This window comes from Emydura macquarii, unplaced genomic scaffold, assembly GCF_026122565.2.
Source record: "Emydura macquarii macquarii isolate MOO-44397 ecotype Brisbane River unplaced genomic scaffold, CSIRO-AGI_Emac_v2 contig_67, whole genome shotgun sequence".
In the NCBI taxonomy this organism is placed as follows: domain Eukaryota; kingdom Metazoa; phylum Chordata; order Testudines; family Chelidae; genus Emydura; species Emydura macquarii.
In genome coordinates, this window is record NW_027130204.1 from 1,331,607 (window position 1) to 1,359,089 (window position 27,483).

General features: G+C 46.0%; 1 protein-coding gene across 1 annotated transcript in view; it reads right to left on the bottom strand.

The window, feature by feature from the left end:
• The window catches only part of PAX2 (paired box 2), a 99,166-nt gene that overhangs the window by 50,715 nt on the left and 20,968 nt on the right, over positions 1-27,483 (bottom strand). Inside the window, exons 4-5 of the mRNA XM_067537347.1 lie at positions 6,138-6,223; positions 4,229-4,348 (exon numbers count right to left, since the gene is read on the bottom strand). Of these exons, the coding sequence (XP_067393448.1) occupies positions 4,229-4,348; positions 6,138-6,223 (206 nt within the window). The remainder of the gene's footprint in view (positions 1-4,228; positions 4,349-6,137; positions 6,224-27,483) is intronic.

Sequence of the window (27,483 nt, forward strand, 5' to 3'; positions counted from 1 at the left end):
TAACAGCCCTGTGGGTTTTATTACTGCTGATACTAATAACACTAGACACATTACTGCTGCTTCTGCCAATAACATGCTGCTGATATGATCCCGGCTAATGCCGGCAATACCTGTGGATAATATCCCTGCCATTGTCGGCACTGCAGAAGGGATTGCCAGCAAATGCTACAGTTCTTCTCCCAGGCCGATACGAAGAAAGCGGTCATTGTTACGGAGGAGGAGTTATCAGCTCCAGAACGGGAATCCAAAATGAAAATTTGGATCTATCAAAGAAATCCACCCATGACCTGCACTCGAGAGAAAGAGCCGCCTTTGATAATGATTTTCTAATGATCAGAGGTCTCGCTTATCATAGGGAGCAAAAGAAGTCCTGCTGGGAGCCTGAAGAGGCCAAGGGGAGCAAGAGGACGCTGGGAACGGGGCTTTGATTATTCACCCATCCATCCCCAATGCACCCAGCCCATCCCACCCAACCTTTACATGTTCATCTATTTAGTTTGTATGTAATGCTGATCCCTGGAGCATCTGAGCAGCACTCATTTCTTTATTAGCATATGTGGGTCTGAGTAGGGTGTCCCCATTCTTCCCTGTGCCCCTTCTGACCCTCTCGGAAGGAGGGGAACAGCCAATTGTTCTGATCACCTTGTCATTGTGGGCTTTCGTGTCTTCTCTCCCCCAGCCTTGGTGCCACCATCCCTGGCGAGGCCTGCTGTCCCCAACAGAGATTGCTGGGTGCTTAGGAGTAAGAGCCAGGTCTCCCTGAATCCTCCTGCAGCTGTGATATGGTGTCAAGGCTCTCCACTCCCCTCTCTGTGCCCATTTCCTGGGGGGCAGCTGGGTGATAACAGTGGGTACATGACTGGCCTGTGTCAGCTGACTGCCCGGGCGCTGGGACCCCACGAAGGGGGTGGGTTCAGAATTTGGGTTCCTGCCCCAGTGTCTACTCTGCAATTTTATAGCCCTGCAGCCCGCAGGCGAGTTAGCTGACCAGGGTTGTGAGACTCAGTGCCATAAGTAGACACAGTCAATAATCCTGATCCCCCTCCCCCATGCCCCAATAGCGCTGCAGATTCACTGGTGAATGTCCCTAGGGGCTGGAACGACAAGAAGTGCTAAGTGCTCGTAGGGGGACAGCCCCTGTAATCCCCCCGCAGAGATCAATGGCACAGGCAAAATCCTGTGGGGCTTGGCCCATTCCTGACCCGGATCAGTGGGCACCCAGCATTCCTTCGTGACTCACTCTCCCTGTGGCCCGAAATGATCCTAGAACCCTAGGAAATGAGGGTGAAGGGACCTCAGGAGATCAGCAAGTCCCATCCCCTGCTCAAAGCAGGGCCACCCTGACTAAATCATCCCCTGCCAATTCCCTGCAGGACCCCCCTGTGGAGACACCTGGCCGCCAGCACCATCGCCGAGCCCACCTTGCAGAGCTACCTCCGTCCGACTGGGGAGTTTGGCTACATCATCTTGACACATCATTATCTCCCTCTTCTTAATCATCTGCACTACTGCCTAATGCAGGCACCAGCTGCTGCGAGATGGAGCGGGAGGGGAGCAGGGGACAAGGATGGAGACTCTCTTTCCCTGCCAACCCACCCTGCCTGCTGCTAACGCCCTTTTCAGAACCAGGGGCAGCCTGGTTTCTCCCCTCCGATCTGCCTGGAACTTCCCAAGCCCTCTCTACTTACCCCACAGATGGGGAGGGGGGAAATGGAAGGGCTGTTCCTCGACCCCTAGTGGGACTGGCACTGCAGACTGGCCTTCAAAGGTGAATTCTTGCTCATTAAATGCAAGCAACAAGCCACAGCAGAGAAGAGATGCAAGGTAGCTCACTGCTATGCACATCGTTCCACGGCCTCAGAACATACCAGGAAGGTGACTGTATTAAAGGCCTTACAGTACAAAATATCAGCCCCTCTCCAGTGATCACCCCCATCAGTCTCCCATTCTCAACCCCCCCATCTCGCTCCACCTGGCAGCTCAGACAAATTAGGCTAGGAGAACATGGCCCCAGAATGAGAGGAAGGCATTGGTGGTAGAGGCACCCCTGGGGGCGCTGCTGTTCCTGGCCCCTCCTCCCCACCACTGCATGGGGGTGAATGCTTCTAATGCCATTTGAAGTCAATGAGAGGTCAGGTCACTCAGCACTCTGCAAGATAGGGCCCTTGGAGAGCTCCTGCCAGGAAAGGAGATCTGAATCAGAGGGACCTCCACGGCTGGTCCTGCTGGTGGCTGGGGAGGGCAGGATTGAGACATGTAAGGGCAGGCCCTTAATGCACTGAACACAAGCTGCAGCTGCCATTGGAAGCACTGAAAGCTCAGCGTGCTCAGCCCCATGCTGGGAACGTCCAACGACTCAGCCGGCTCCTGGCTGGAAAGAGGGATTGCAGAGAATCTCCTTTCCTTAATCAATCCAATCCGGGATGATCAGAGTGGCCAGTAAGAACTGCCCTGAATGGTGAAGTGAAGCTTCTGGGTTTCAGATCCTGGGGGTGGTTTGGGTACTTTGCTAGATGGCGCCAAACACGTCGGATTCTGGGACGGAAATCTAGGGAACGGGTGTGTCATGGACAAAGCTCCTGAGGTGTTTGGAGAAAGCAGAATGCTGATTCCTGGTGACCTGCTTGGCGTGATACCAAGGTACTAAGGGGTCCTGCCAAGAGCCGGATCACTGCAACACCTCAATGCAGGGGACACTTATCACATCTGGGGTTTCCTGACAACCCCAAATGTGGCCATGGAGTACTTAGAGGTTTGCAAATCTATCAGGGTACCGGATCCCTCAATTTCAAGTGAGCCCAGGTCAAGTTATGCTTTAGATGGAGCCAGGAAATTTATCGAAGGGTTTGCCTTGCTTCTGGTAGTGACGGGTCAAAACCAAAACCCAGCGCTGCCAAACTTTGAGGCAGTAGTTCTCAACCTCTCCCCTCATGGCCACCCCTTTCCACAGGGGGACTGTCCCAGGACCCCACTGCCACCATCTGGGGACTGGATCTGCAGCTGGATCCTGATCCAACTCCCAGCGGGAGTTTTTCCCCATTGGCTTTCACGGGATCCGAATCTCTGTGTTTCAAATGACGTGGTGCCAAGTTTGCAGCAGTTTTGTTTGGTGTTCCTGGGTTCCTTTGAGCGCGTGAACCGCATGAGAACCGAAGCCATGAAAATAGCTGGCACGATTCCCCATTCAGTTCTTCTGCTGGGATGCTATTTCCATCTCCCTCTCCCCCTCCCCCCCCCAACACACCAGATAATTCAGGTTTACCCACAATTGGCCTGGGGATTGCAATCAAGTCAGTCCCCTATTGGTAGGAGGTGCTATCCACCAAGGGTGGGGAGTGACAGATTAAGGCATGATGAATGGGTCAAGCAGCTCAAGCCCCACACTCTGAAGAGTCCCCCTCCCACGTTTCTGAGTGCATCCAAATATAAGAGCAGATTTAAGGCAACAAGTACGCCAGTCCCCCTCTGTCCCCTGAATGCTGAGACTCCAATCTCAGTCTTTACACCACCGACCTGGAAACACACCAGCGGGTGGGGTTGGCTCACCACCTTTTCGCTCATTCCAAGATCCATTTAACCATTAATCCAGCCTAGTGAGGGAAGCGGGGAGGTGGAAGAGAAGGAACAATCTTCATCCCTAATTTCTGTGGAGTTGGGGGTGAGGGTTAGATACTGCACCTAGAACCGAATACTCCGTAGGTCTCCTCTGTATGCCCACAATGCCACAATCACGCCTGTTCGATGCAGCGAAGGCGGCCAGATGAAAACGGGGCCCCTAATGTCATGGTAAATAAGTGGCTTATGGTATGTCATTGGGAAAGGAGAATCTGAGAGTCAAATTTCCTCCTAGCCTGCTGCAGGTGCTGAGTCAAGACGGCGTCAGGTTAGAAAGCGAGTGAGTCAGAATGACCCGGTTTACCTGCAGCTCAAAGCGCGCGCACCTGCTGACACCTGGGGAGTTTGGTTCCAACCCTTTCCAGCAGAAAAGGGACTGGGGAATGGGAGCAGCTGCTTTGTCTGCTGAGCAGATGTCTGGAGAACGGAGCCTGTCGTGAAAAGGCCTTGGAAGAAGAACATTCCAAGCCAGCAGGGCAGTGCGGGGAAATCGGTCGCTGCTGCTACAACTGATCTAGCCCCAGAGCAGCTGCAAGGCCTGGTTTGAAATCGGAGCCTGGGCATGGGGACAAAGAATATAAAAAGGGAGGATGAGCCTCTCCCCTCCCCCTACCTTCATCACGTTTCCTCTTCTCGCCATTCGACCGCGGAATCCCCAGGATCCCGTTAATGGAGTAAGAACCCACTGGATCATTGGAGGCACTGGAGACGGGAGGGGACGCTGTACTGGGAACTGGACAAAACAAAAAGGGAAAAAGGGCCATGAGGAGAGCAGCACAGCACTCAGGGACTACCCAGCCGAAAGCTACGTGTCCCCGCAGCCTCCCTCCGGCACCACACAGACCCCCAGTTCATGTCAGCGAAGGAGCCATCTACCAATATTCCACAGACTCACAACATCTGCAGCTGACTCCCTACAGCAGCTCCACAGCCACCAGTCCATACCACCAATCAGCTACAACCTGCCAGTAGATCCCAGTCTAAAGCAACCACTTCCCAGTGCCTTCCAGTGAGATCCAACACAAAGTCAGCATATGCCAGACATGCTGATGACTGCCCAGTCTGTCCAGGCTCGGCCAAGCACCTCCCAGTACAGCCCAGAGTAGAGCGTTCTCTGCCAGTGTCCCCATTAGAGAGGTACATGTCACATCACATCCCCAGACAACCTCCCAATACAACCAATAAAGACCCACCCTCCCCCACCCTTCAGGATATAGCCTAACACAGGTTAACATCATTTCAGTGCGTCTCAGCCCAAGCCAACACCTTGTACCATCTCCTAGCGCAGATCAAGAGCTTATAGTATGTACCCCAGTACAGATTAATAGCATTCTTGTATCCAATACTGACCATTTCCCAGTATGGGCTAGAAGCCTCCCCTCCTGCCCAGTAATGGCCATCATCTCTCAGTTTCCAGTAGAGACCAGAACCAGCTAATAAAACTCACTCAGAATGAAGAGTGGAGGTGTGCATCGTACAGTGCATTCCCAGAGACATGCCATCACTTTCCAGTACATCCCAGTATGCATCCTAGCAATCGCTAGCGCATCCAAGATATATATCGGTGCTCCCTTGTGCAACCTCCCCTGCACACCAGTGCCTCCCAGAACATTGTACTGAAGTGATCAACAGCTCTCTATGCAATATTAGACTTCCAGTGCAGTACAAAATCTGCCAACCCCACCCAGTATAGACCAGTACTTCCCAGTGAATCCCCATACAGTGGTTGATTTCCAGGAACAAACATCCACAATCACCACTCTATATAGGCCCTCACATTTCACCCTATACAGCACTGCTCTTCCAGCACAGCTTAGCAATAGGCAATCCCAACCTGTGTCAGCAGTAGCAGACCATGCTCACAAAACTGCAGTGCCAACAATAAAAAAAGCCTTAATACGCCCTCAGCACAGAATTTGTACCACTAAAGACTAGCAAACTCTCTGCAGATATTATTACAAGCTCATAACCCTGAGCACACCTCCGTCAACCCATCTCCCACTAATGTCTCTGTGAAATACATCCAGGGACTGCCGGAGCAAGAGCAGACTATCAGGAATGTCTTTTTCTGCTATATGCATATTCTTGTCTAGGAGCAATGGACTCATTCTAGGGAGGGGAGAGATGGATAAACAGAAAGAGGGAGGTCAGAGAAGAGGAAGAGTGCGAAGGAGGCAGGAAAAGGGAAGGACTGGGAGAAAGGTGATGGACACATTATAAATAGGGAGGGAAAGGAGAGAGAGGGAAAGAGAAAGGGATGGAAAAGGACAAAGCGTCACGCAATATGGGATTCAAAAGCGCGTCTACATGCTGAGTCACATTCGGACTCTGACCCCAACGATGTTAGGTCAGTGAAGAATTCAATCCTCTGGCGTTAGCGGTGCTGACCATTTGGTGCCTCGCTCACTCCAGTCCGCCCTAGTGTCTGTCTTTCTTTGTGTCCCCACCTCAGCCTTATCCCCTTGGGTCTAGAGTCACCCGACCCATCCCCCGCTGTGCCAGCCCCTCTGCTGCCTTCTTACCGATGGTGTGCCCAGGCGCAGTCACTCCTGTCCCAGTCCCGTCTGGTGTCGGATGGAAAGGCTGCTGAACTTTGGTTCTGATAATTCTGTAAAAAAGTAAAACTGGGTCAGAACTCAGCTCTTTCGACAGCCCCTCCAGCGCCTGTCAAATTCTGGCAATGCTTTCAGCAACTCCAGCTGCTAAACCAGGAGGCCTGATCTGCTGCAATGTGCAGCACAGACCAGCAAATAACCATGTGCAATATCTTCTTCTGCCTCCGCCCGGTCACGATCCTGTCCCTTGCAAGGTCATGGGGGTTTCATCACTGTCGTCAATGACAGCCCCTCAGAGTCCTTCTCCGAGGTGAGTTTTCACTGCAGAGCTAACACAGGTCAGAACGAGCGCCAGGAGCTGCAGTCTGTCTCGTGTGTCAGCAACTACGTTATCATTGATGCACTGACTGTTCAGGACCATTATTCCCGGTGATGCTGTGAGAGGCCAGACAAACCCAGCTCAGTTGCCAGACTGCAGGCAGCCTTAGCAACTAGCAGAATCACTGTTTAATTTGTGAGTGGAGCAGGTCTGACCTGTAGTGTTGCTGAGAGGGAAATACATGGGGAGGGGGAGAGGGCCCAAGAACATAGAATTTCACCCACTTTCCCCTGTATTGAGCGCAATAATGTGTGTAATTCTAAGCCATGTGGGTGTCAACATCATGCTACATCATCAGGAAGCTCTTACCCAAGAGGGCAAGAGACTGGACATACAAAGGAAAAGCACTTATTGTGTTTTGAACAAAGTGAAGCACTTACTAACCGATTAAGTGTTACCAAGGGCTTTTCCCTGTATAAATGAGCAACTGGGGGCGCTGGGCAGCCGAAGGAACTGGTGCTGGGCTGTAAGACAAAGCTCCCAGAAGCATGCCACTCTGGCTTTTATGGGGTGGTGAGCGAACATAACTCAGAAGTACCGAGAAGGTGTGCTGCGGAATGTAACAGAGCAGAGGAGACAACCCAGCATGAAGACGGAAAGTTAAAGCTCAGTTTATGTTCCTGTCCTTGTTACATGGAGTCTTTCAGCACTAGGTCACTCGTTCAAATCCAGCTGAGGTCAATGATGACAGAAAATCATTTCCTCCTGCTGACTGCTTGGAGGGGTCCCCAGCCATTTGCTGACTGGCAAGAGTTTGCAATCTAAGCACCCCCATCACTACTCACCCTCTCGCTGGCGATCCCAGCAAAGCAGCCAAGAATTGGAGAGGCCATGAAGGCTGAATCCCCCTCTGAGCCTAAAGATGGTCCCTCCAGGTCCGGTTTGAGGCATGGGGGGAGGGCTGCCCACGTTGTTCAGTGATTGGTTTCCAGACTATCAATCCTGCATTAAATTCGCTTTTAGGCCCCACCCCAAAGTCTCCCCTAAAGTGAAAGCAAAGAACTGCAGGGGACGGACATCATCCCTCAAACAAAGCTCCTCCTTGAGAACAAGCTGGCCAGGCCTCACAGAGAAAAGGGATGTTCTGCTGCCCAGGGTGGCCCAGGGTTAAGGGGAGGCCAGGATAGCACAGGAAAGGCCAGGGCTCGAGAGGCTGTTCCCAGGACAGAGAGCGGTACTGCAGGCTGAGCACCTGAGAAGTGTCAGGATGTTTAAGTGTCACAGGTGATGCAGTGTACCCGAAGGGATAGGGGTGGCAGAGGATGGTGCCTGGGAAGTACTTTGAGGCAGCTAATGTAAAGGTTTGTATTTGAAGAGGCCCAGATCTGTGCTGATTTACACCAGCCGAGAAGTCCATGAACGGGCAGGTATTGGAATTGTTCTCTCCCTCCCATTCCCTTGAAGCACCCTGAAGTGCCATTGTGGCTGTGTGAGTTTATCGATCCCACCCAGCCCAGAGAGAGCAGAAAGTGGGGCTGGGGTGCTGGAAAAGGGATGGAAATAGAAAGCTATAAATTATTTGTGACAGGAAAGCAATAGTGCCAGAGCGCTGAGCACAAGTCCCGTGTCACTATTAGATTCCTTTTAGCCTGATGACACTGTAAAAGAGGTTAAGTGTCTGATGGAATCGTACACCTAGGGGGCAGGGGCAGGCCGGGAGCAGAACAAGCCACACAGAGCGGGTATATCAATTCTCCAGGCCAATAGCATTCCTGTCATTGATCGCAACACAAAGTTCAAAAAAAATCTCATTACAGCCAGGCAGACCTGGAACTTTTTAAAAATCAATAGAGTGATATTGAGAGATATTGAATAGAGAGATACTTAGTATAAATGTATCTATTCATCTATCCATCCAGCCAAACCCTACCCCAGGGGGGTCTGAGTTAACCCACACATTATACTGTTATGTTGTATTGTACTATATGGAAAGAAATGGGTTAGAAGTATTCCCCTGCAGCCATAGATGACATGCTGAAAGAAGTCCTGTTAGCAGGGAGATGATAGCGGATATCCCCCTTCATACCTGGGGATGACATCAGATAGTTCCATTATTACGGAGATGACGTCAGACTATGCTATGTTACTCTGAACTGAACAGGTGAAGACAGTTCCTTTTGAGTCTTACCCTAAATACAGCTAGAAGAGCTATTAGCATTGAAGTGACAGCAGAGGCCCTTATTCGTACTGAGGTGACATGAGTTGCTTCCATTCACACTGGTGATATCACCAGGATGGCAGCAGGACGTTTTTGAAGTGAGAAATATAAACAAACTAAATTTAAAACAGAAATACCCTGGGTAGCTGTTACAAGACATAGCCCATCTGATTGAGGACAGCCTCTCTCCCAGCCTCTGTTCACCACGTCACTAGGAACTCTTGGCATTACACTGTTAATTTTTATTCAGTTTGATTCCCAAGATTTTCACCTTGCTCCACCGAGTCTTGATGAAAGCTGGGCAGAGGTGAAGAGCAGATTAGGTAGAGGCAGCTTTTAACATACACGTGAAGCAGCTCGGCTCATGTATGGTAGGAAGCTGTTCCATAGGGAAACTTATCTACCTCCCTGCCTATGGCCCTCACCACCAGATTACCTGGGAACCTCCCAATTATTAACATATTTATCCTTGCTGCACCTCTGGAAGGTAGGGAAATTATAGCCCCGTTTTTCAGGTGGGGAACTGAGGCAGACAGACTAAGTGGTTTACCCTAGATCACACAGAGAGTCAATGACAGAGCTGGGAATTAAACCCACGTCTCCAGTGGCCTCCCTACTGCACCATCCTTTTTAGCTCAACTGGCCACATGGTTTTCGTGTCACTCCCTGTGAGGTGTTTAGTGAATTCAGCACTGGTGAAAGGTTCTGGATGGATAGTCCAGGCACCAGAAGGCCTCCTTATGCAGAAGAGGAACAATAGCAGTGCAAGATTCCCCCACTATGTCCTGCCAACCCATGCAGAGGTGGGAAGGGAAGCTCAGTCTCCACACCCACCCAGACCTTGGACTCTCCGCTGGGAATGCCAACAAGGCGGACAGTTAGGGCCCACTGTGATGGTGGTTGCTGAGACGTGTCCATTAGGAACTGGATCTACACTCACCATTTTCGGTCACTACCAACCAGGACCAGACTTTAGCTAGTGACCCAAAGGTGAAAGGCTCTGCAGAAAACATTCCTGTCTCAAGAATGAAGCTGGCTTTGTGTCACAGGCTCATGAGGAAGTGGGTAGAAGCACTGAGGTGGTGTTTCAGATCAAAGTAATTCTTGGAGAGAATAGGCAGGTGCGGTAAGTGTCTTTTACTGGAGCAAATTCTGTTGGTGAGAGAGACAAGCTTACACAGAGCTGAAGGACCAGAAGGAGAGCTCTGTGTAGCTCGAAAGCTTCTCTCTCTCACCAACAGAATTTGGTCTAATAAAAGATATTACCTCAGCCACCTTCTCTCTCCATATCCTGGAACCAACATGGCTACAACAACACTGCATCCGAAGTAATTATTGGCATACAAGGAATGAACCCTTGTCTCAGAATGGGAGACATTTCCTATGGCTAACAGCCAGGCACCCTAAAAGAACTCTCATGTTGCTGGAAAAGAAAGTTTTTGGATAGTTTCAGGGCTGGAGTTAGGGGCAGGCAACCCAGGCGACTGCCTGGGGTGCTGGGCTTGACGGGGGCGCGTCGGGCTCAGGGTGCTATTTTTGTTATTAGTGACAAAAGGGAAAGCATGTTTGGAGTAAAAATGTTTCAGGTGTTCAGTATCTGGATTCATTTATCACTATGAAAATTAAAAAGTTTCTATAAGCTTAGAGGAAATGATTTTTTAAATTTGTTTATTATATAGGGCATGAAAATTTACAGAAACTAGCGTGCAAATTTATCATCTTTTATGACAGGGATAAATCATGCATGCAGATTGTGAATCAAAGTAATGAAATGGGCTACAAATGCAATAAAAATAAGTTTAACAAACGGAAGGAAAGGGTGCCAAAGACTCTTCTCCCCTGGGTACCATTTGATCTAGGGCCAGCCCTGGATGACTTGGATTGTAACTCTAACTTGGAATATAGAATGTGGCCATTCTATTATCTTGAGGTCTGTTTATTTGTGGATGGAGCTAACTAACAAGTAGACCTGAGAGAATAACTGATTTTTCAGTTTTCTGGCAATCCTGAAAAATTGGGGGTGGGGAGAATATCATATCAGGCTGAATGATTTTTTCACAATTTTCAGTGAATCTGAAAAGTTTAAAAAAAAAAAAGAAAATTAGATCAAACAAAATGTTTTGTTTTGATTTGGAGCATTTAATGTTTTTATTGTTCCCTTCATCAAATTGAAATAAATGTGAAAACAAAATGTTGTCTTGAACCAGAACATTGAAACATTCCATTTAGAAAATGTCAGAATGAAATGTTTCAGGGTTTTCAGATCTGGGGGCGGGGGCGGGGGCGGGGGGGGGGGGGGGTAACATAAATTCGCAAAATGTTTTAGTGTTGTCAAATCCGCATTTTTTCCTGAAAAAAAGATCTGTACGAAAAAGTTTGCCCCGCCTTCCTAACAACTACTTCTGTAACGTTAAGAGGTAAAATGACCCCTCTGTGAACAAGCACACCTGAAGCACAGTCCCCAGAGCAAAAAAACAGAAACAGCAGATGAAAGCCAAACAGAGTTGACCTGATCCTGGCCATTTCAACAACAACACAACCCTTAAACACTAGGGTGTTCCAAAACTTCCACCAGAAACTGACACATGCAATGTCTATGTGGCCCTGAAACCTGGGCCCTCTGCATTACTGCTACGGTAGAGCCGAAGCCTAGTTCACCTCTTGTGGCTAGTGCTGACTCATTGATGTTCTTTAGCCAAGAAGTTGGAAACGGACACACTTTTGACCTTCTTACAAAACTTCTTTCTGAGTCCTTCCCAAATGGGGAGAAGCCACATTCTTAATGACTCCATCAACAGTTGTCACCCAGCCAATGCAATAACCTTCCTGCCAGTACATGTGAACATTTTCTAAGTTCTTTTATCTAGAAAATGTCTCATTGGGTTAGATTCATCCCTAGTTTCACCCTTTCTAGTCAATGGCTGATATAATAATAGCATTTGTGTTTAGCTAGGGGCAAACTGACTACTGGTGCATGAGCAAGTTGGTAGTTACGGTAAATTCCCATTTTCATTTTCTAGTGGGAGACTTTTGCACAAGCAGCAAGTGAGCAAATCGCACAAAGTGAAACTTTGACACTGCAAACACAGCTCTTTCGAGTTTAGTAGAATACACGTGAGATTTAATATATAAACTTCTGAAGCTTCAATTTGTGGGACATTTGAAGACATTTGACCGCAATAAAGGAACTGAAATTCATGTTGCCAACTGAGTTTAATGTGTGATATTATGTTAAGTAATGGCATAGGATATCACAGGAAATGACATCACACTGTGAAATAGTGTCTGTTGCAGGAGTGTGAGTTACTGTAGTTGGTTCCTGGTATCACCCTCTGTGCAGGGGTGATGGAACATTTTATTGTGGGGATGCTGATGATGGAAACCATCTGGTGTTTGTTATTACTACTTCAAGCCAATGGATGGGCAGCACCACCTTCACCCCAGGTCCACCATCTATGGTTAATATTGCAAAATAGTTTCCACTGAAACCAACCCCCCATTTTCAAATGCTCATAATTTCCTGAAATATTCATCCTTTGGACTGAAATTTTCCATGTCTGGCCTCTGCTCAGGGGTGATTATTTTTGGAAAGTTTAAAGTTAAAGTCACTTTTATTTTTGAAAAGTCCCTGCAGCTAATTTTGAATTCAGACAGTTACAAAAATTCACCTTTCCTGTTATTAAAAATAAATGTGCTGAGCCCACTTATCTGATTGAGGCTTCAGAAAAAAAAAAGGAACCATAAAATGTGAAGCTTATCATGGACATAATCCTTATTCAAAAGTAGCATCTATGCTTAATCTGGAGAGCATATTTTTTTCCCTGATAAACAAGTGATTGAAAATTCCTTCTCTTCAATGAGAATCCAAGACTGTGATTGACTGTAAGAAAGGTCCCGCCCCATTTTGTGACATCACTACGTGGTCTTTCTTCCCAGCCTGATAGGCCCTGGGACTTTCCTATCTTACTGTGGCTTGGGGCAGTCTGTAGAAAGGAAATGGTAAGGGCCTCAGTGGAAAACATGCATAGAGTCAAATTGCACCAGAAACTAACACCTCATTGGCCACAGGAGAAAATTGTGGATTCTATAATTTCAGGGTGTCTGCCACTTTTGCCATGTTCTTCAGAATCTCTGCTTTCATTACAAAAATGAAGGTCGACATTTTCAATCTTGGATGCCAAAAGCTAGGTACCTACATTCAGGTAGGCATTTAAATAAATAGCCCGACGCACAACGGCCGTGAGCACCCATTGCTCCCATTTCCTTGCATGGGAACTAGAGATGCTCAGCACTCATTAATTTACTTATTCAGGTGCTCAACTATGGATTATTTTTATTATTGTTATTATGTATTTTAAACATGACCCGCAGAGGCCAGACTGCTCTGCACTTTGCATGACTGAGACCTAAATAAGTAATTTACTGGACTATTTATATTCTAAAATCTGCACCATGAAATCCACACACCATGCACAGTGGCCATGTTAGGTCACCATAGCTCTCACACAGCCTGCCTTTACGGGATTTAAAATGGATGATCTGAACACATTCTCCCTCCCCACATTTATTAACAGGGTGGGTGTGCCAGTACGGTGAGTGTCTATGACACAGTATACAGCAGAGTGAGTCAGAGCTGAAACTCAGAGACCTGCTCCATGGAAGTAGACAGGATGGACTTCTATCACAGAAGAACTCAGAAATGCTTTGAACTTTTATATGGACCAGGGGTTCTGAAACTGGGGGTCATGAGATTATTGGAAGGGGGAGGGGGAGGAGAAGGTCATGAGCTGTCAGCCCCCGTGCATACTGGTAAGGATGGTATCGCATGGGGAGCGATCACCACTTTGGGAGGGCGGGGAGAACGGGGTCATCACAGCCTGAAATATTTTCAAAGGAGGTCCCAGCAAAAAAGAGTTTGAGACCCCTGATATAGACAATGAAAACATCCACAGTTATGATAGAATAGAGACATCCTCCAGCGTCTGTGCCTAAAGCAACCACTAGATGATAAGGGTTAGGAGCGAACTTTCCCTATGGACAGATTTTCTGGTCCCAGCCACGGTCAGAGACAGGATAGCAGATTAGAGGAATCCCTGTTCTGAACCAGTCTGGTGAGTCCCGTGTCCCTAGAAGAACCAAGCAGCGTCCCCTGAGGGCAGCAGAGAAGTGGAGTGCCTGTCCAACCCAAAGAATGGTCTCTACAGAGCCCCTGACTCAAGGAAGTCCCCTGCATTTCATCAGACCCTTCTGCCATGCACGATTTTTCAGATCAATAGAGCACATCAAGCATTTTTGATGTTTGTAAAGTGTCTGTGTGTGCGTGAGAGAGGGAAATGGTATTAAGGTTCCCTCTTAGTAGCCCATTACAAGCCTCCAGGGTGGATGTTACTGGGTGATACAAGCACTTCCTGAGAGGTTAAAGTCATGCCGCTTTCGGCCTCATTCTCCACAACACACCCCAAGGAGGCGTTAGTGGCAAGGAACATGTTCCCCCCTCTCACCGCCCATCTCAGGCTTAGCTGGCGTGTATCTGCACCATGACCCATGGGTGATACAGACAAGGGCCCAGACTGCAGCAGGGCCGAGTGCAGAGCTGGTGCGGCACCTGCTGGGCTTTGGATTTGGTCCCTCAGACAGGCTGGAGTCTGTCCCCAGCCCAGTCACTCACATGGGGCATGTCTGAAGAAGAGGTAGGTCTAGAAGAACATAGAGGAAGAAAGACTTCTCTTACTAAGTAAGGGCCAAATTGGGACCCGCTTACTCCCCTTGTGTAGTGACTTGCTCTGCGGGTGCTCCAGGAAAGCCTATGGGTTGGCTCATGGAGGCAGGTGCTACTCGACAGGAATAAGGGTACAACTCTGGCCCTAAACTGAAACAGGGAGAAAGTCCCTTCTTTTCTAGGCAAGAATCTGGAGTCAGTTGAAATCACAGCATGTGAAAGAGAAAGGGGAGAATTGCTTGTGCGCACAAGCAAGTTTCATAGCTGAGAGCAAGCAGAGGACGGAAACTTTGTACCGCAGTGAGGAAAGCTGGCCCAGTGTTTAGTCCATGAGCTTGGAGTGTGGGAGACCGGTATTCAATTCCCTGCTCCACCACCAGCTCCTTGTGTAACCTTGGTAAGTCACTTGTCTCTCCCTTCCTCATCTGTACAATGGGGATAACAGCACAGCCCTCCTTCACAGTGCTCAGGTACTACAGTGCTGGAGGCCAAATAAGTATGATAGATAGCTGTAAATCAGCACTGGTGTAGCTTTCCCTGCTCGGTGGAATGTCTTGTGTAGACAGGGCTGGGGTGTTCTAAGGCTAGGCTTGGACAGCCTGGGGGTAAGAACACCTGAACACACACAAGAGCTAGCAGTAGGGGTCCTGCAGTGGTGATGAGCTGTGGTTTTGAATTTGCTAGTGTAGATAGATGCAGCCAGAGAAAGCAGCTGCTCCACTCTGCTGCTGTGGTTTATAGCTACGATGCAAATTCCACCAGGCTGTGACACAGACAATAGACTCTCCCACTGTTGCTAAGATGTCCTGTGACACCTGTGTGCCCAGGAACAACGGCGAATGCCGGCAGAAGTGGCAGACAAGTTGGTAGCTGGCCTGAGGCTATAGCACACCCAGCCCAGAGATCAGAAGGCCCCCAAAAGTCACTGCTTTCCAGAGGAAACAAGACCCCTTTATTCACCCAAGCTTTTCCTAATGAGGGCAAAACAAATACACCGCGTCATACTCTTGGGGCAGGGAGAGACAAGAAGGGTGCTGGGATACTGTAGTCAGCATGGGATGGATAACTAGATACTAGGGTCTAGGAAGATAGGCGATTAAGGGTGGGGAAGGAATGTAGTAGTGGCTTGTCTTCACTACACTCACATTTCATACTTTCCACCTAGTGCACATCAGTGAAAGCGTGTTGCCTGTCCTGCTTTGCACGCTAGGGGCTCGTCTACACAGTGCAAGCCCAGGTGTACATCTACAGCCCCCCAGCTTGCTGTGCCACAATGTTCCACATAGACACCTAAGCGCCCGCTGTGTGACATGTCCTCTTACGCTTCCAAGTCAGCGTGCACCGAATCACCTGCCGAGACACAGCACTGTGGCAGTACCCACACAGACGTTACTGTGCGACAAGCTGGTGCAATGTGGAGTCACACCTTGGCTTGCCAAACAGTGACTTAACATATAAACAAGCTCTAGGTGCCGGATCCTCATCTGGTGTAAATCACGGAAGTCCGTGCAGTTACAATGGAACTATGCTGATTTACTCCAGTGAGGATCTGGGGAAGAGAGACCGCTCTCTCTCAGCTTAGCCTCAGCCCCAACCACGGGCAAGAGAAAAGCCCAACCCCCTTCTCTTTATCCCCACTTCTCAGACAAGATCTTCCCCAGACTGAGAAGGCTCCTGGCATGCTAGAAGGCAGAATATTCAGCAGTAATTTTACCATCTGAAGGGCTTAGACGAGTTGGATTTGTGGTGTTGTTTTAAATCGGTGACCCATGACGACACCATATGGTTTGATTTCATTTAATTTGAGCAGAGCATTAACGCTCAGCTTCTAGCAGGTCCTTGGCCATCCCTGCTCTGCTGTGCTCTGCAGTCCTAAAGTGGTGATGGTTGGAGGGAAAGAAGAGTAGCAGATCAGGGCTGGATGGAGAACCTCTAACTCACAGGGGTGAAATCCCATTGGCTTGGGTACGCTGAGTTGGCGTAAGACCTGGTCTACACTGAAAATGTAGATCAGTCTAGCTACATTGATCAGGGATATGAAAAAATTCACCCCCCATGAACACCATAGGTGAGCTGATCTAACCCCTGTTCTAGCTACCATCGCATGGCGAGATGGATAAATTATATTGATGGAAAACCCCTTCCATCCATCTGCACTTCAGGACACGTCTACCCTACGTGACTAGAGTGCACACCCCCGTGTGCAAGGGTTACACGATCTAGCCACAAGGTTGGCTGAATAGACAGCTGTGTTATATTATGGGAAAGATTCTCTCCCTACCACAACTGCCATCAACTTTGATTTTTTTATTTATTCGTGGTTTTTATTTTATGTGACCGCTCGCTGGATGTTTGTATTTACACAGCCAATGGGCCAGATGCTTAGCTGGTGAAAACAGGCATAACTCCAGGGACTAACTGAAGTCAATGGATCTACGCTGATTTACAACTGTGACGATCTGGCCCTATCTGGCCACACCCCTGTCTCTAGCTGGCCCTGCAGAGTAGTTTTGCTTTTGATTACATGTGCAACCTTCCGTAATGGCTTTTGGGTATTATCTTAGTCACATGACTGGTTTAGATGATTATTCTAGTTTATGGGTGGGGCATGGGAGTCAGTTTTTTGTCCATTTGTTCAAAAGCCTGAACAAATTTAAGCAAATATCTAACATTTTCTATGAATTTTGCATCAGGAACTGGGAAAGGGGCATACCCTGCAACAAACCCTGGGAATTGCCCGCTGTGTCCCCTTTATTTGCACTGAGGTGTTATAACATGCAGTGCTCAGGACACAGAACAGCTAGAGAATCCAGGCAATGGGGGGATTTTACCTAGAAAGACAGGCAATAAAGCACGGTGTCAGAGTCACTCTTGGGAGAGGGATGGGTTATATTTTTAATTATGGGCTGGGGCATAAATTTAGGATCAGCCCCAGCCATCAACCCACTGCAGAACTCCCCGTGGGATCGATTGGCAATTTACAGAGACCAAGTATAGAATATTTTGTTTTCATACAGGAACTTAACTTTTAGTTACTCTCATTGCTTATTTGTTTGATTTCCACTGAGCGATACTAAAGGTAAGTATGCTCTCCTTTCAATCGATGGCTATTTCTGCCCTATATTCTTTTTGCTCGTTTTCTCTCTCCCCCTTCTTTCTACATTGCCCTTGCTCTTTGGTCTGCATTTCCTTCTCTGCAACAGCATCCAGTTCCCATTCCCTGACCCTTTCCTCACCCCATCCACTGACAAGATCAGCAGTGAAGCAGTTAATATGTTTACATTTTTAAAAGTATTGTGATTAGGTTTTCAAGATACACCACAGAGATGGATGGAGGAGAGGGGAGTTCACCCTTCTCAATGCAATTATTTCAGGCTGGCTGCAGCCACAGGCACTTATTGGTGCTTTGATTACACTCAATCCACAGCTGAGAGGTTCTCTTTGCAATCATAAGGGCTAAAAACTTACTTTAAAAAAGTAAACTGATATTCACAACATAGAATCTCAAGCAAGCCACAAAAATACAGGAAGCAGGCTGGATCCAACTCCTTAGACTGAGTGGTTGGCATCTCAACTATAAAGGAAACTGAGGAAATTCTTAAAAACAAGATGGGCTCTGTTGGCTCCTGATTGGTCTTTAAGGAATGAAGAGGAAATCCTTTTTGTAGAGGATGACTCAGACTGGAAGTGTCAGAGCAGTATCTGTGCCATCAGGTGGATTTAGAAGAGCTGCACATGTCCTATGACATTCCAAGATCAAATATCTTTATATGGAGCCTGCCTTGGAATATTAATTTAAGATTTTTGCTTTCGATCTCATTTCCAGTTAATAAAGTCATTTAAAGTGCTGAATTCCTCATGGGACATTTCATTTTGATTAAACAATAGATATGCGCATGCTGTGGGGGAAAAAAAAAAAAAAAAGACAACCCACCAGTCCTGAACTGGCAAGAAGCAGGTAAATGCTGCCAACTCTCAATTCTATTGTGAGTCTTACACTTTTGGGTGTTTTACAGAAAGCCCCAGCCCCTGAAGACAACCAATTATGGGAATCTCTGTTTTCTTTTAAAAACGAAGACATTTCTAGCCCTCATGGTTGTAAATAAAAACTTGAAAACATAATGGAAGTGGCCTACTGGCTGAAACCAGAGAAAGACAGTACCCCACATTAACTTTTATTATTAGTCTCATGATTTCTAAGCCAATCTCATGATTTTTGAGTGCTTGGTGTTTGCAGCACTGCAGGTTATAAACAGATGGCATTGGTACATTATAAATGTGTTGATGTAGTTTTGCATACTGGGTCAGATGTTGGCTTTGTAAGCTCCTTCTCTGTATGTGGGTGTAGCTCTGTGTATAAGGGAATGCATCTGAGTATTGATAGATTTGTTCTTATCAGAGCTGGTCGAAGATTTTCCGATGGAATTTTTTTCTGTGAGACAATGCCATTGTCAAAATCAAAATAGATATTTCTGCAAAATGTGTTGATTTCAACCTAATTTTGTTTCAAAAAAATTGAAATGAAACATCTAGATAAAGTCTCAACCTTGTCATCAGAACAAAACATTTCTCCTCTTCATTTCAAAACAAATTCAGTTCAAAATTTTATACTCTACTGAAAAAGTCAAAATCAGAATGAAACATTTTGATGTCCTTAAAACAGAACATTTTAATTTCATTTTGCAGGAAACTTCTAAAAAAAATTCATTCAGATTCAGAACCAAAACAAGTTTTGAAGTGTCAATTTCTCATGGAACAGAAATTGAGTTCCAACCAGCGCTAGTTTTTTAAACCGTGGGACAGATCCTCAGTTGGGGAAATTTGCCCTCACTCCATTGAAATCATTGGCAGGAATGAAGGTTGAGACGTAGGCTCTGTGTTTGCGTATGTAGGTACATCTGCTTTTCTCTCTGTGTATGCATGTGCATCTGTGCACATAATTTACAAAATAGCACAAGAATGTGGGGACAAGATCAGAAAGGCTTAGGCACAAAATGAGTTATACTTAGCAAGGGACAGAGGTTCTTTAAATACATTGACTCAAAAGAACCATGGAACAAAGTGTAGGTCCTCTACCTAGCGGGGAAAGAGCTGATAAACTGATAGGCAGTAAACACCTTAGCCTTCTTGATGCTATTTTGTTTCAGTCTTCACTAAGAAGGTTAATGATCACTGGATATGTAACAATTCATATTAACAAGGGAGAGGAACACAAGCCAAAATAGGGAAAGAAGAGGTTAAAGAATATTTAGGTAAGTTAAATGAATATATGTCAGCAGAGCCTGATGAAAATTCATCCTATGGTATTTAAGGAATTAGCTGAAGCCATCTTGGAACCACTAGCAATGGTCTTTGAGAGCTCATGGAGGATAGGTGAGGTCCTAAGGAGTGGGAGAGGACATATATAGTACCTATCTTTAGCAAGAGGAACAAAGAGGACCTGCGGAATTATAGACCAGTCAGCCTAACTCCAACATCTGGAAATATATGGGAACAAATTAACAATCAATTTGTAAGCACCTGGAGGATAACAGGGTTATAAGTAATAGCCAGCATGGATTTATCAAGGACAATTCGTGACAAACCTACCTAATTTTCTTCTTTGACAGGATTACTGGCCTAGTGAACAGGGGAAAGCAACAGATGTGATATATTTTATTTTAGAAAGGCTTTTGATACGCTCACATGACATTCTTATAAGCAAACCAAAAAAAAGAAGATCTAGATGAAATTATAATAGAGTGGATACATGACTGGTTGAAAGACAGTACTCAAGGAGTCGTTTTCAGTGGTTTGCCATCACATTGGAAGAAGTATCTAGTGGGGTCTCACAGGGGTTGGTCCTGGGTCTGCTACTATTCAATATTTTCATTAGATGACTGATAGTGGGGTATAGAGAATGTATATAAAATTTGCAGATGACCCCACACTGAGATGGGTTGCAAGCACTTTGGAGGACAGGATTAGAATCCAAAATTACCTTGACAAACTAGAGAATTGGTCTGAAATCAACAAGAGGAAATTGAATCAAGACAAATGCAAAGTACTTCACTAGGAAGGAAAAAAAAATCAAATACACAACTACAACACAGGGAATAAATGGCTAGGTGGCAGTACTGCTGAAGAGGATCTGGGGGTTACACTGGATCACAAATTGAATACAAGTCAACAACGTGATGTAGTTGTGAAAGAGAGACTGTCTTTCTGGGATGTGTGTTAACAGTCATGTCATACATAAGACACAGGAGGTAATTGTCTCGCACTACTCAGTACTGGTGGAGACTCGGCTGGAGTACTGTGTCCAGTTGTAGACCACACTTTAGGAAAATTTGGACAAGTTGCAGAGAGTCCAGAGGAGAGCAACAATTGCAAAAGGTTTAGAAGATTAAAAGAAAAGGGAAAGGTTAAAAAACTGGGCATGTTTAGTCTTGAGGAAAGGGACTGAGGAGGGACCTGAGAACAGTCTTCACATATGTTCAGGGCCCTTATAAAGAGGATGGGCATCAACTGTCCTACCTTTGGTGGATATGGAGAATAAGTAGGAATGGGTTTAATCTGCAGCAACAGAAATTTAGGTTGGATATTAGGAAAAGCTTCCTAACTATAAGGCTAGTTAACATTGAGATAGGCCTCCAAGGGAGGATGTGTAATTCCCATCATTTGAATGGTTGTTTTAAAAAAAAAATTAACCATACCCCTGTCAGGCTTGGTCTGGGATTACTTGGTCCTGCCACAGTGCAGGAGGCTGGACTTGATGATCTCTTCCAGCCCTGTTTTTCCATGATAGCTATGTCTACGTAGAGTTAGATATTTGGGTCACACTTTATATTAAGATTCCATTATAAAGAATTAATGAGAGAAAGTGGATGAGGTACTCTCTCTTATTGGACCCACTTCAAGCAACACAGAGCTTTCCTACAGATCTGGGTCCAGCTGGTCTCTTTCACCCACAAAAGTGAGTCCAATAAGAGACCCACCTTGCCTCAAATACCCCAGGACCAACACAGCTACAACAGCATTGCAGATAATAGATGCTTTACTAAACGCTTAATCAATCATCAAAGTCCAAGAGGCCCATAGATTGTTTCTAGTTGTGGTCTAGAATCAACAGCAGTTTGTACAGATGTCCTTATAACCCTTTAAGACCCTGAAATTCAAGTCTGTAACATGGCTATGATATCTATAAGTTGTTTATCAGCCTTTTGTATGCAATCTCGAAGTGGAACCTTAATATAAAAGAGGTCTGACTGATATTTGTGAGCATACATATGTGTAAAGCCACATATGGGGCAGCCGTCTGCTAATTTGCCAGACCATGTAGTAACCTGAATCTTGCATAACTATGCTATTGTTTACATCTCATCTTAGTTCAGTGGCAGTAGCAGATAGAGACCGGATCTGGGTCCCACTGTGTATAAACACAGACCCTGCCCCTAGAAGTTTGCAGTCCAAGACGGTGCTCTGCCAACACACCCATCTCACAGAGATGACTTCTAAAATACCAAACCACTGAATGCCTTTCAAACAGTTGTCATCCTTAAATAAAAATAACATGCCTTGTAACGGGGCTGGCTGACTACTGAGCACCCCCTTCTGGTTTCGACAGCTGGCCTGCCTCAGTTTGCCCTCTTCGGGGCTCTCAGTCACCCTACAAAAAACAACCTCTCCTGGTTTGGCAACTGCCCTTCCCTGGGGCTGGATTTATTAAAATAAAAACTCATACCCAAAAATTGAGTTCTCAAAGCTACATCAAGTCTGTCCTGTCCCTCTTCTCCACAGAGAGTCTCCCAGGCCCTTTTCCCTGAAGGTTCAGGGTTCCATCCTCATAGAGCCACAGGATTACAAGGGACCACAAGGGTCATCTAGTCTAACCCCCAGCCAAGGTGTAGGATTTGCTGTGTCTAAGCCATCCAGCATAGATGGTTGTCCAGCCTCCTTTCGAAAGCCTCCAGTGAAGGAGCTTCCATGGCCTCCCTAGGACATCTGTTCCATTGTCCCACTCTTCTCACAGTTAGGATGTTTTTCCTGAGATTTAATTTAAATCTGCCATGCTGTAGTTTGAACCCAGTACCTCTTGGCCTGCCCTCTAGGGCAGGAGAGAACAACTTTTCTCTCTCTTTTTCACAGCAGCCTTTCAAGTATACCACTATCATTCCCCCCCCATCTCCTCTTTACCAAAGAAAAGACAAGCAGTTCCTTCAGCCATCACCCACACAGCTTGCATTCCATGCCTCTGATCATATTGGTCACTCATCCCTGGATCCCTCCTACAGCCAATTCACACCCAGCAGACTGTAGAGCCTTTCACATAGCCCACCTAATACCACAGAGTCCCTACAAGGCTCTACTTATTTCCAGCAGCTACTCTGAGTGAGTATCTCTCTCTCTGGCCTGTCCTGCTGCTCTTTATAGAGACATCCCCTCCCCCACACCCAGCTGGTTCAATTACTTAAGCCCCACACTCCATCTTGGGGAGGGGGAACGGGAAGACAATTAATTAGATTGGGTTGACCTGCTCCAGCTCACTCTACTACCTACTCCAAAAAATGTTTCCTCCCACCACCTTCCTTCAAAATGTGGAATTTCTCCCCCAAAATGACATTGGTCTGAGATGCACAACAGCAATAATCATGGCTGGACTTGTAAGGGTCTCAGGTCTGATATGTCCCAAGCCACCAGGGCTAGAAATAATGGGCCAGCTGCTCAGCGGGTCTAAGTTTTTACAGGTGTAAATCTTGACTGCAGTGGCCCTAAGGCGAAGATCTGGCTTGTAAATTTTTCACTGTTACGGAGCTGAAAATGTCCCATTGCACGGGGGATACAACACATGCTTCTAAGGCTCAGTAGGGCACATGAAGTTGCTTCTTAAAATCATGATATTGTAGAAGGCCTGGTTTAGGTTATTTCTATCTAATGTAGTTATTTCCAAGTGGGGCACTCTTATTCTAAAGTGTTTGCTCAGAGACTTGAATTGAAATAACTACAGATGTGAATGATAACTGATTTAGTTCTTTTGTTTGTTAGTTAGTCCACTTACTATGTAGACAAGCCCTGACAAGATAGCTATGTAGGTAAAGAGATATAAAAGAACAGGGCCAAAGACATTTGTAAAACCACTTTAAGCTGCATTTGTTTGGTTTTTTTCTGCAAAATATGTGGTTTAAAGAGAATACTTGATAGTGTGGAGTGGCATGAAGATTTTACCTGCACTTTTAAAAGAGGAAAAGCAAAATCAACCATGAACAGAGTGGGTTGGGAAATACAAAGAAAAACGATTTTTGCAAAACTTTTGACATTTTAATATATTTTTCTATCAAATTTTTGACATTTTTCATGCATGTGGTCGAAACCCACCAAATACCGAAATTTTTTTGTCAAACTGTTGATGGGTTTGCCTGGGAGGGGGGGGAATTGATCAAAAATTCAAAATTGCAATGAAACAACTCATTAAAAAAAATCAAAATCTAGAAAATTTCAACCAGTTTTATTCATGAGAAACGCACCCAATCCTGACATATGGCTGAAAAAAAAAATCCTTTGTATTATCCACACCATCATGTGCTCTCTGTTTACATGGCTATGAATCTTTGTGCATATGTGTTCTGTTTCTAGGTGCTTATGTTTCTATATGTGCATGTGCTTATGAATTTATACCAGTGAGTGTTTTGCATGCACAGAGTATTATGGCCACATCCTGAGTAGTGTAAATTGTGATAGCTCCTTTGAAACCAACAGAACTACTCCAATTTATACCAGCTGAGGATTTGATCCATTGTGTTGATATGTGGCTGTACAATACATAGATATAGATAGAAAGATATGCATTTAGGTAAACAGATATAGCAATAAATAACATATATATTTGTAACCGTTCATGTGTTTGCATGCACATCTGGGTGTATTTGTGTGCAAATACATCTGTGTGTACCTACATTTTTGTATCTGTATATACATTTGTGTACACATCCATTTGTGTTTGTCTGTCGATCTGCATGTGTGTTTTTACCTCTGTATGGAATCTGCCTCTGTCTTTTATGAATAGGGACAATCTCAGTATATGTGTTTATAGAGTTGTGTACATATCATTGTGTGTGTGCACTTATAGCTATATAGGCGTGCGCTTGTGTTATGTATCTGCATGTGCTTATTTTTTCTGGTTTATAGATGGTGTGTGTTTGCGTCTCTGTCGTGATGGGGTTGTCTGTTTGCAATGGTCTCTGTATTTTTGCGTAGCCCTCACACCTCTGAGAGGCAGCATGACCTAGTGGAAAGGGCACTGAACTGGGAATCAGGAGGCACAACTCGGCCAGCGATCCATTGTATGACCTTGAGCAAACCACTTCACCTCTGTTTCCCCTCCCACCTTTTGTCTATTTAGACTGTAAGATCTTTGGGGCAAAGTCTGAATTCTCACTGCATGTGTGCTGCGTCTAACACAGTGGATCCTCACTAGGGCCTCTAGGTGCTAATGTAGTTGTGTTATAATAATCATCATCTCTCTGTGCATATGCACTTATGTAACAGTGACTGTGTTTATGTGTACACTTGTGTGTTTGTGTGTGTGTGTTCCCAGAGCTGAGCATGCATAGCTATGTGCAGGTGTTTATCTCCCTGTATGTATGTGCAGGGCAAGGGGAGATGGAAATGAAAGAGTTATTAAATGCCAAGCGGATAGGCAATAAATCCCATTGATTTTACAAACTCCAACTTGTCTTCAATCTCCTTCCATTCTTTATCCTGGGGGCATTGCAACAAAACCCTGTTTTAAATACCTTTGTTTCCCCTCCCCCCACATCCCCCAAAAGTGTCAATATTTTATTTGGATTTTTAACTTCGCTCCATAACAGTTGTTTGACCTCCTGACTCAGGCGAGTCACATAAATTCTGGGACTTTATTCAGGAGCCATGTTCCCACTATTGAATAAGCAATTTGGGACGGTGAATTAATGACTTGTGCTGTTGCTGGAAAGTCCCTGAAGAAATATTAAAATTGCTTGCAGACTGAATCAATACCCACTGAACACCCAGCATGAGGAGCTGGGCTTTTTAATGGCTGTGAACAGAAGCGTTTGGTAAAGGAAGGGGAATTCCTACACACGCGCACACGCCTGACAGCAACCCCTCCTCCTCTGTCCTTGCTGTCATCCCTAATAACAGCAAAATCTGTATTATGCACAAAAACTGGTTAAAGCTGATGAGTCAGTTTTCAGGCAGAGGACACAGGGGTGGGTCCCCTTCTCTCGCTTTCACTAAGATCACATAGGACTTGCAAAGTCTGAGTGTGCTGGCTGTGTGTTACGCAGTTGCACTGGTGTGCGCTGGCCAGGGACACCCGAGTGACTGTGTCAGCACCAGGGAGTTCCAATGGGCTCGAGGGAGGTCTGCTGTTGTGTTGGATTGTGGGCTTGTGTCATTGTGATCATGTTTTCTGGGAATGTCCCATTTCATTTCCCTGTGGTGCACAGGGGAGACAACTGCACTGTGAGGTCTGTGTTACCGTATGTTGTGAGGGATGATTTTTGTGTTACTTAGCGGTGTGGTTGTGTTACCTTTGTGTGGCATGTGCTCAGCACCTTTCTGGCTCAGGCCGTGTATCAGCGTTTGCTTGTGCAAATGACAAAGGGCCGCATTTTGCACATGTGCTAAGGTTAACCCACAGCCCTCTGGGCTTACACCGGCTTTTGTGGTCACAGTTTAGGAATCCCTTTGAAAAGGTAGCTCACATGGCTTGCCACCGTGTGCTGGAATGGCCGTGCTCTGCGTTAGCCGGCTGGGCAGCCGTTACTGTGTATTAATCCCCGGGTGTGCGCTTGGTATGACTGCATGTCTGCTTCATTGATTTGATCTGGATGATTTTGTAATTGTGTGTCTCCGTGATTGAGTTAGTGTGCATCTTGGCGCTCCTGTGTATTGAATAATGATGACAGGGTTTGTGTTGTTGTTTGACTGAGTAATGGCCCCTCTTCAGTGTTGTGAGTGAATGTGTCCTTCTCCTGTTTCCATGTCTCTGCTGGGGTTGGCTAATTTACGCTGGATGATTCTTAAAGATGCTCACGTGCTTTCTGAATATCTCCTCAGCACCCAAATTGTCCTCTTTATTGGGGTGTGTTCGACTGACAGTGCTTCCACAGGCTTGTGTATGAGAGAGGACATGGCTGACCGCTGCTGGCTTCAATGAATATTGGGAACTCACTTAATTGTGTGCACCGGTATGATTGTGTGTGTGTCTTGTGTACATGTCGATCTGTATGCCTGCTTGTATAGCTCTATGCCCGGTGTGTGTGCGTGAGCATACGTATCTCTCTGTGTGCACACGTATGAGTGCATATGTGTCTGTGTATGTTTGCATGTGTCACGCAGCATGAGTGACAGTGTGACTGCCTGGGGGTGCGCACATACACAACTGTATGTATGAATTTGTACAGAGGACTGTAGATATATGCAAGAATGCATGTGTGTGTGTTTTTGTGTCAGCAAGCCTGTGTTGTGTATGTATGTGTGCTAGTATGTTTTAAAAGATACAATACATGTGAACATAGGTACATGCCTGAGTCTGTAAGTATGTATGCAATGTGTCATCCCTTTTGTGGACATCCATTGTCCTATGACAATTCAGCCTCAGATTGGGCTGAAATCTAGGTCGCTGGTTAATCAGTGAGAGAGCTGTATTGTTTATTTTTAATGTTGATGATGAGTATTATTATTTTGTTTGTCTATTTGCTACATACTCTCCATACATTTGACATTGAGTTTTCCTATTAATTTTGGTGCTATCAGGATTTGGCCTAGCGGCAAAGTCATCACAGGGCCATTAGAGGACTGGAAACTTTTTGTGGAAGCTCTGGGATTTGTTCCTTCACCAAGGTATCCCATTAAGAGATGGCCTCTGTCCTATCCTGATTTCCCAGTGAGTGTTGGGATGCAGCAGACCAGTTATTTTGACTCATATTTCACAGGGCAACACCTCCTTGCATTAGCTAAGTCCTTGTGACTGTCTCTGCTACCTCCCTCTCTCCTCTTCATTCTCTCCCACTCTTTTTCCCTTCCTCCTCTATTC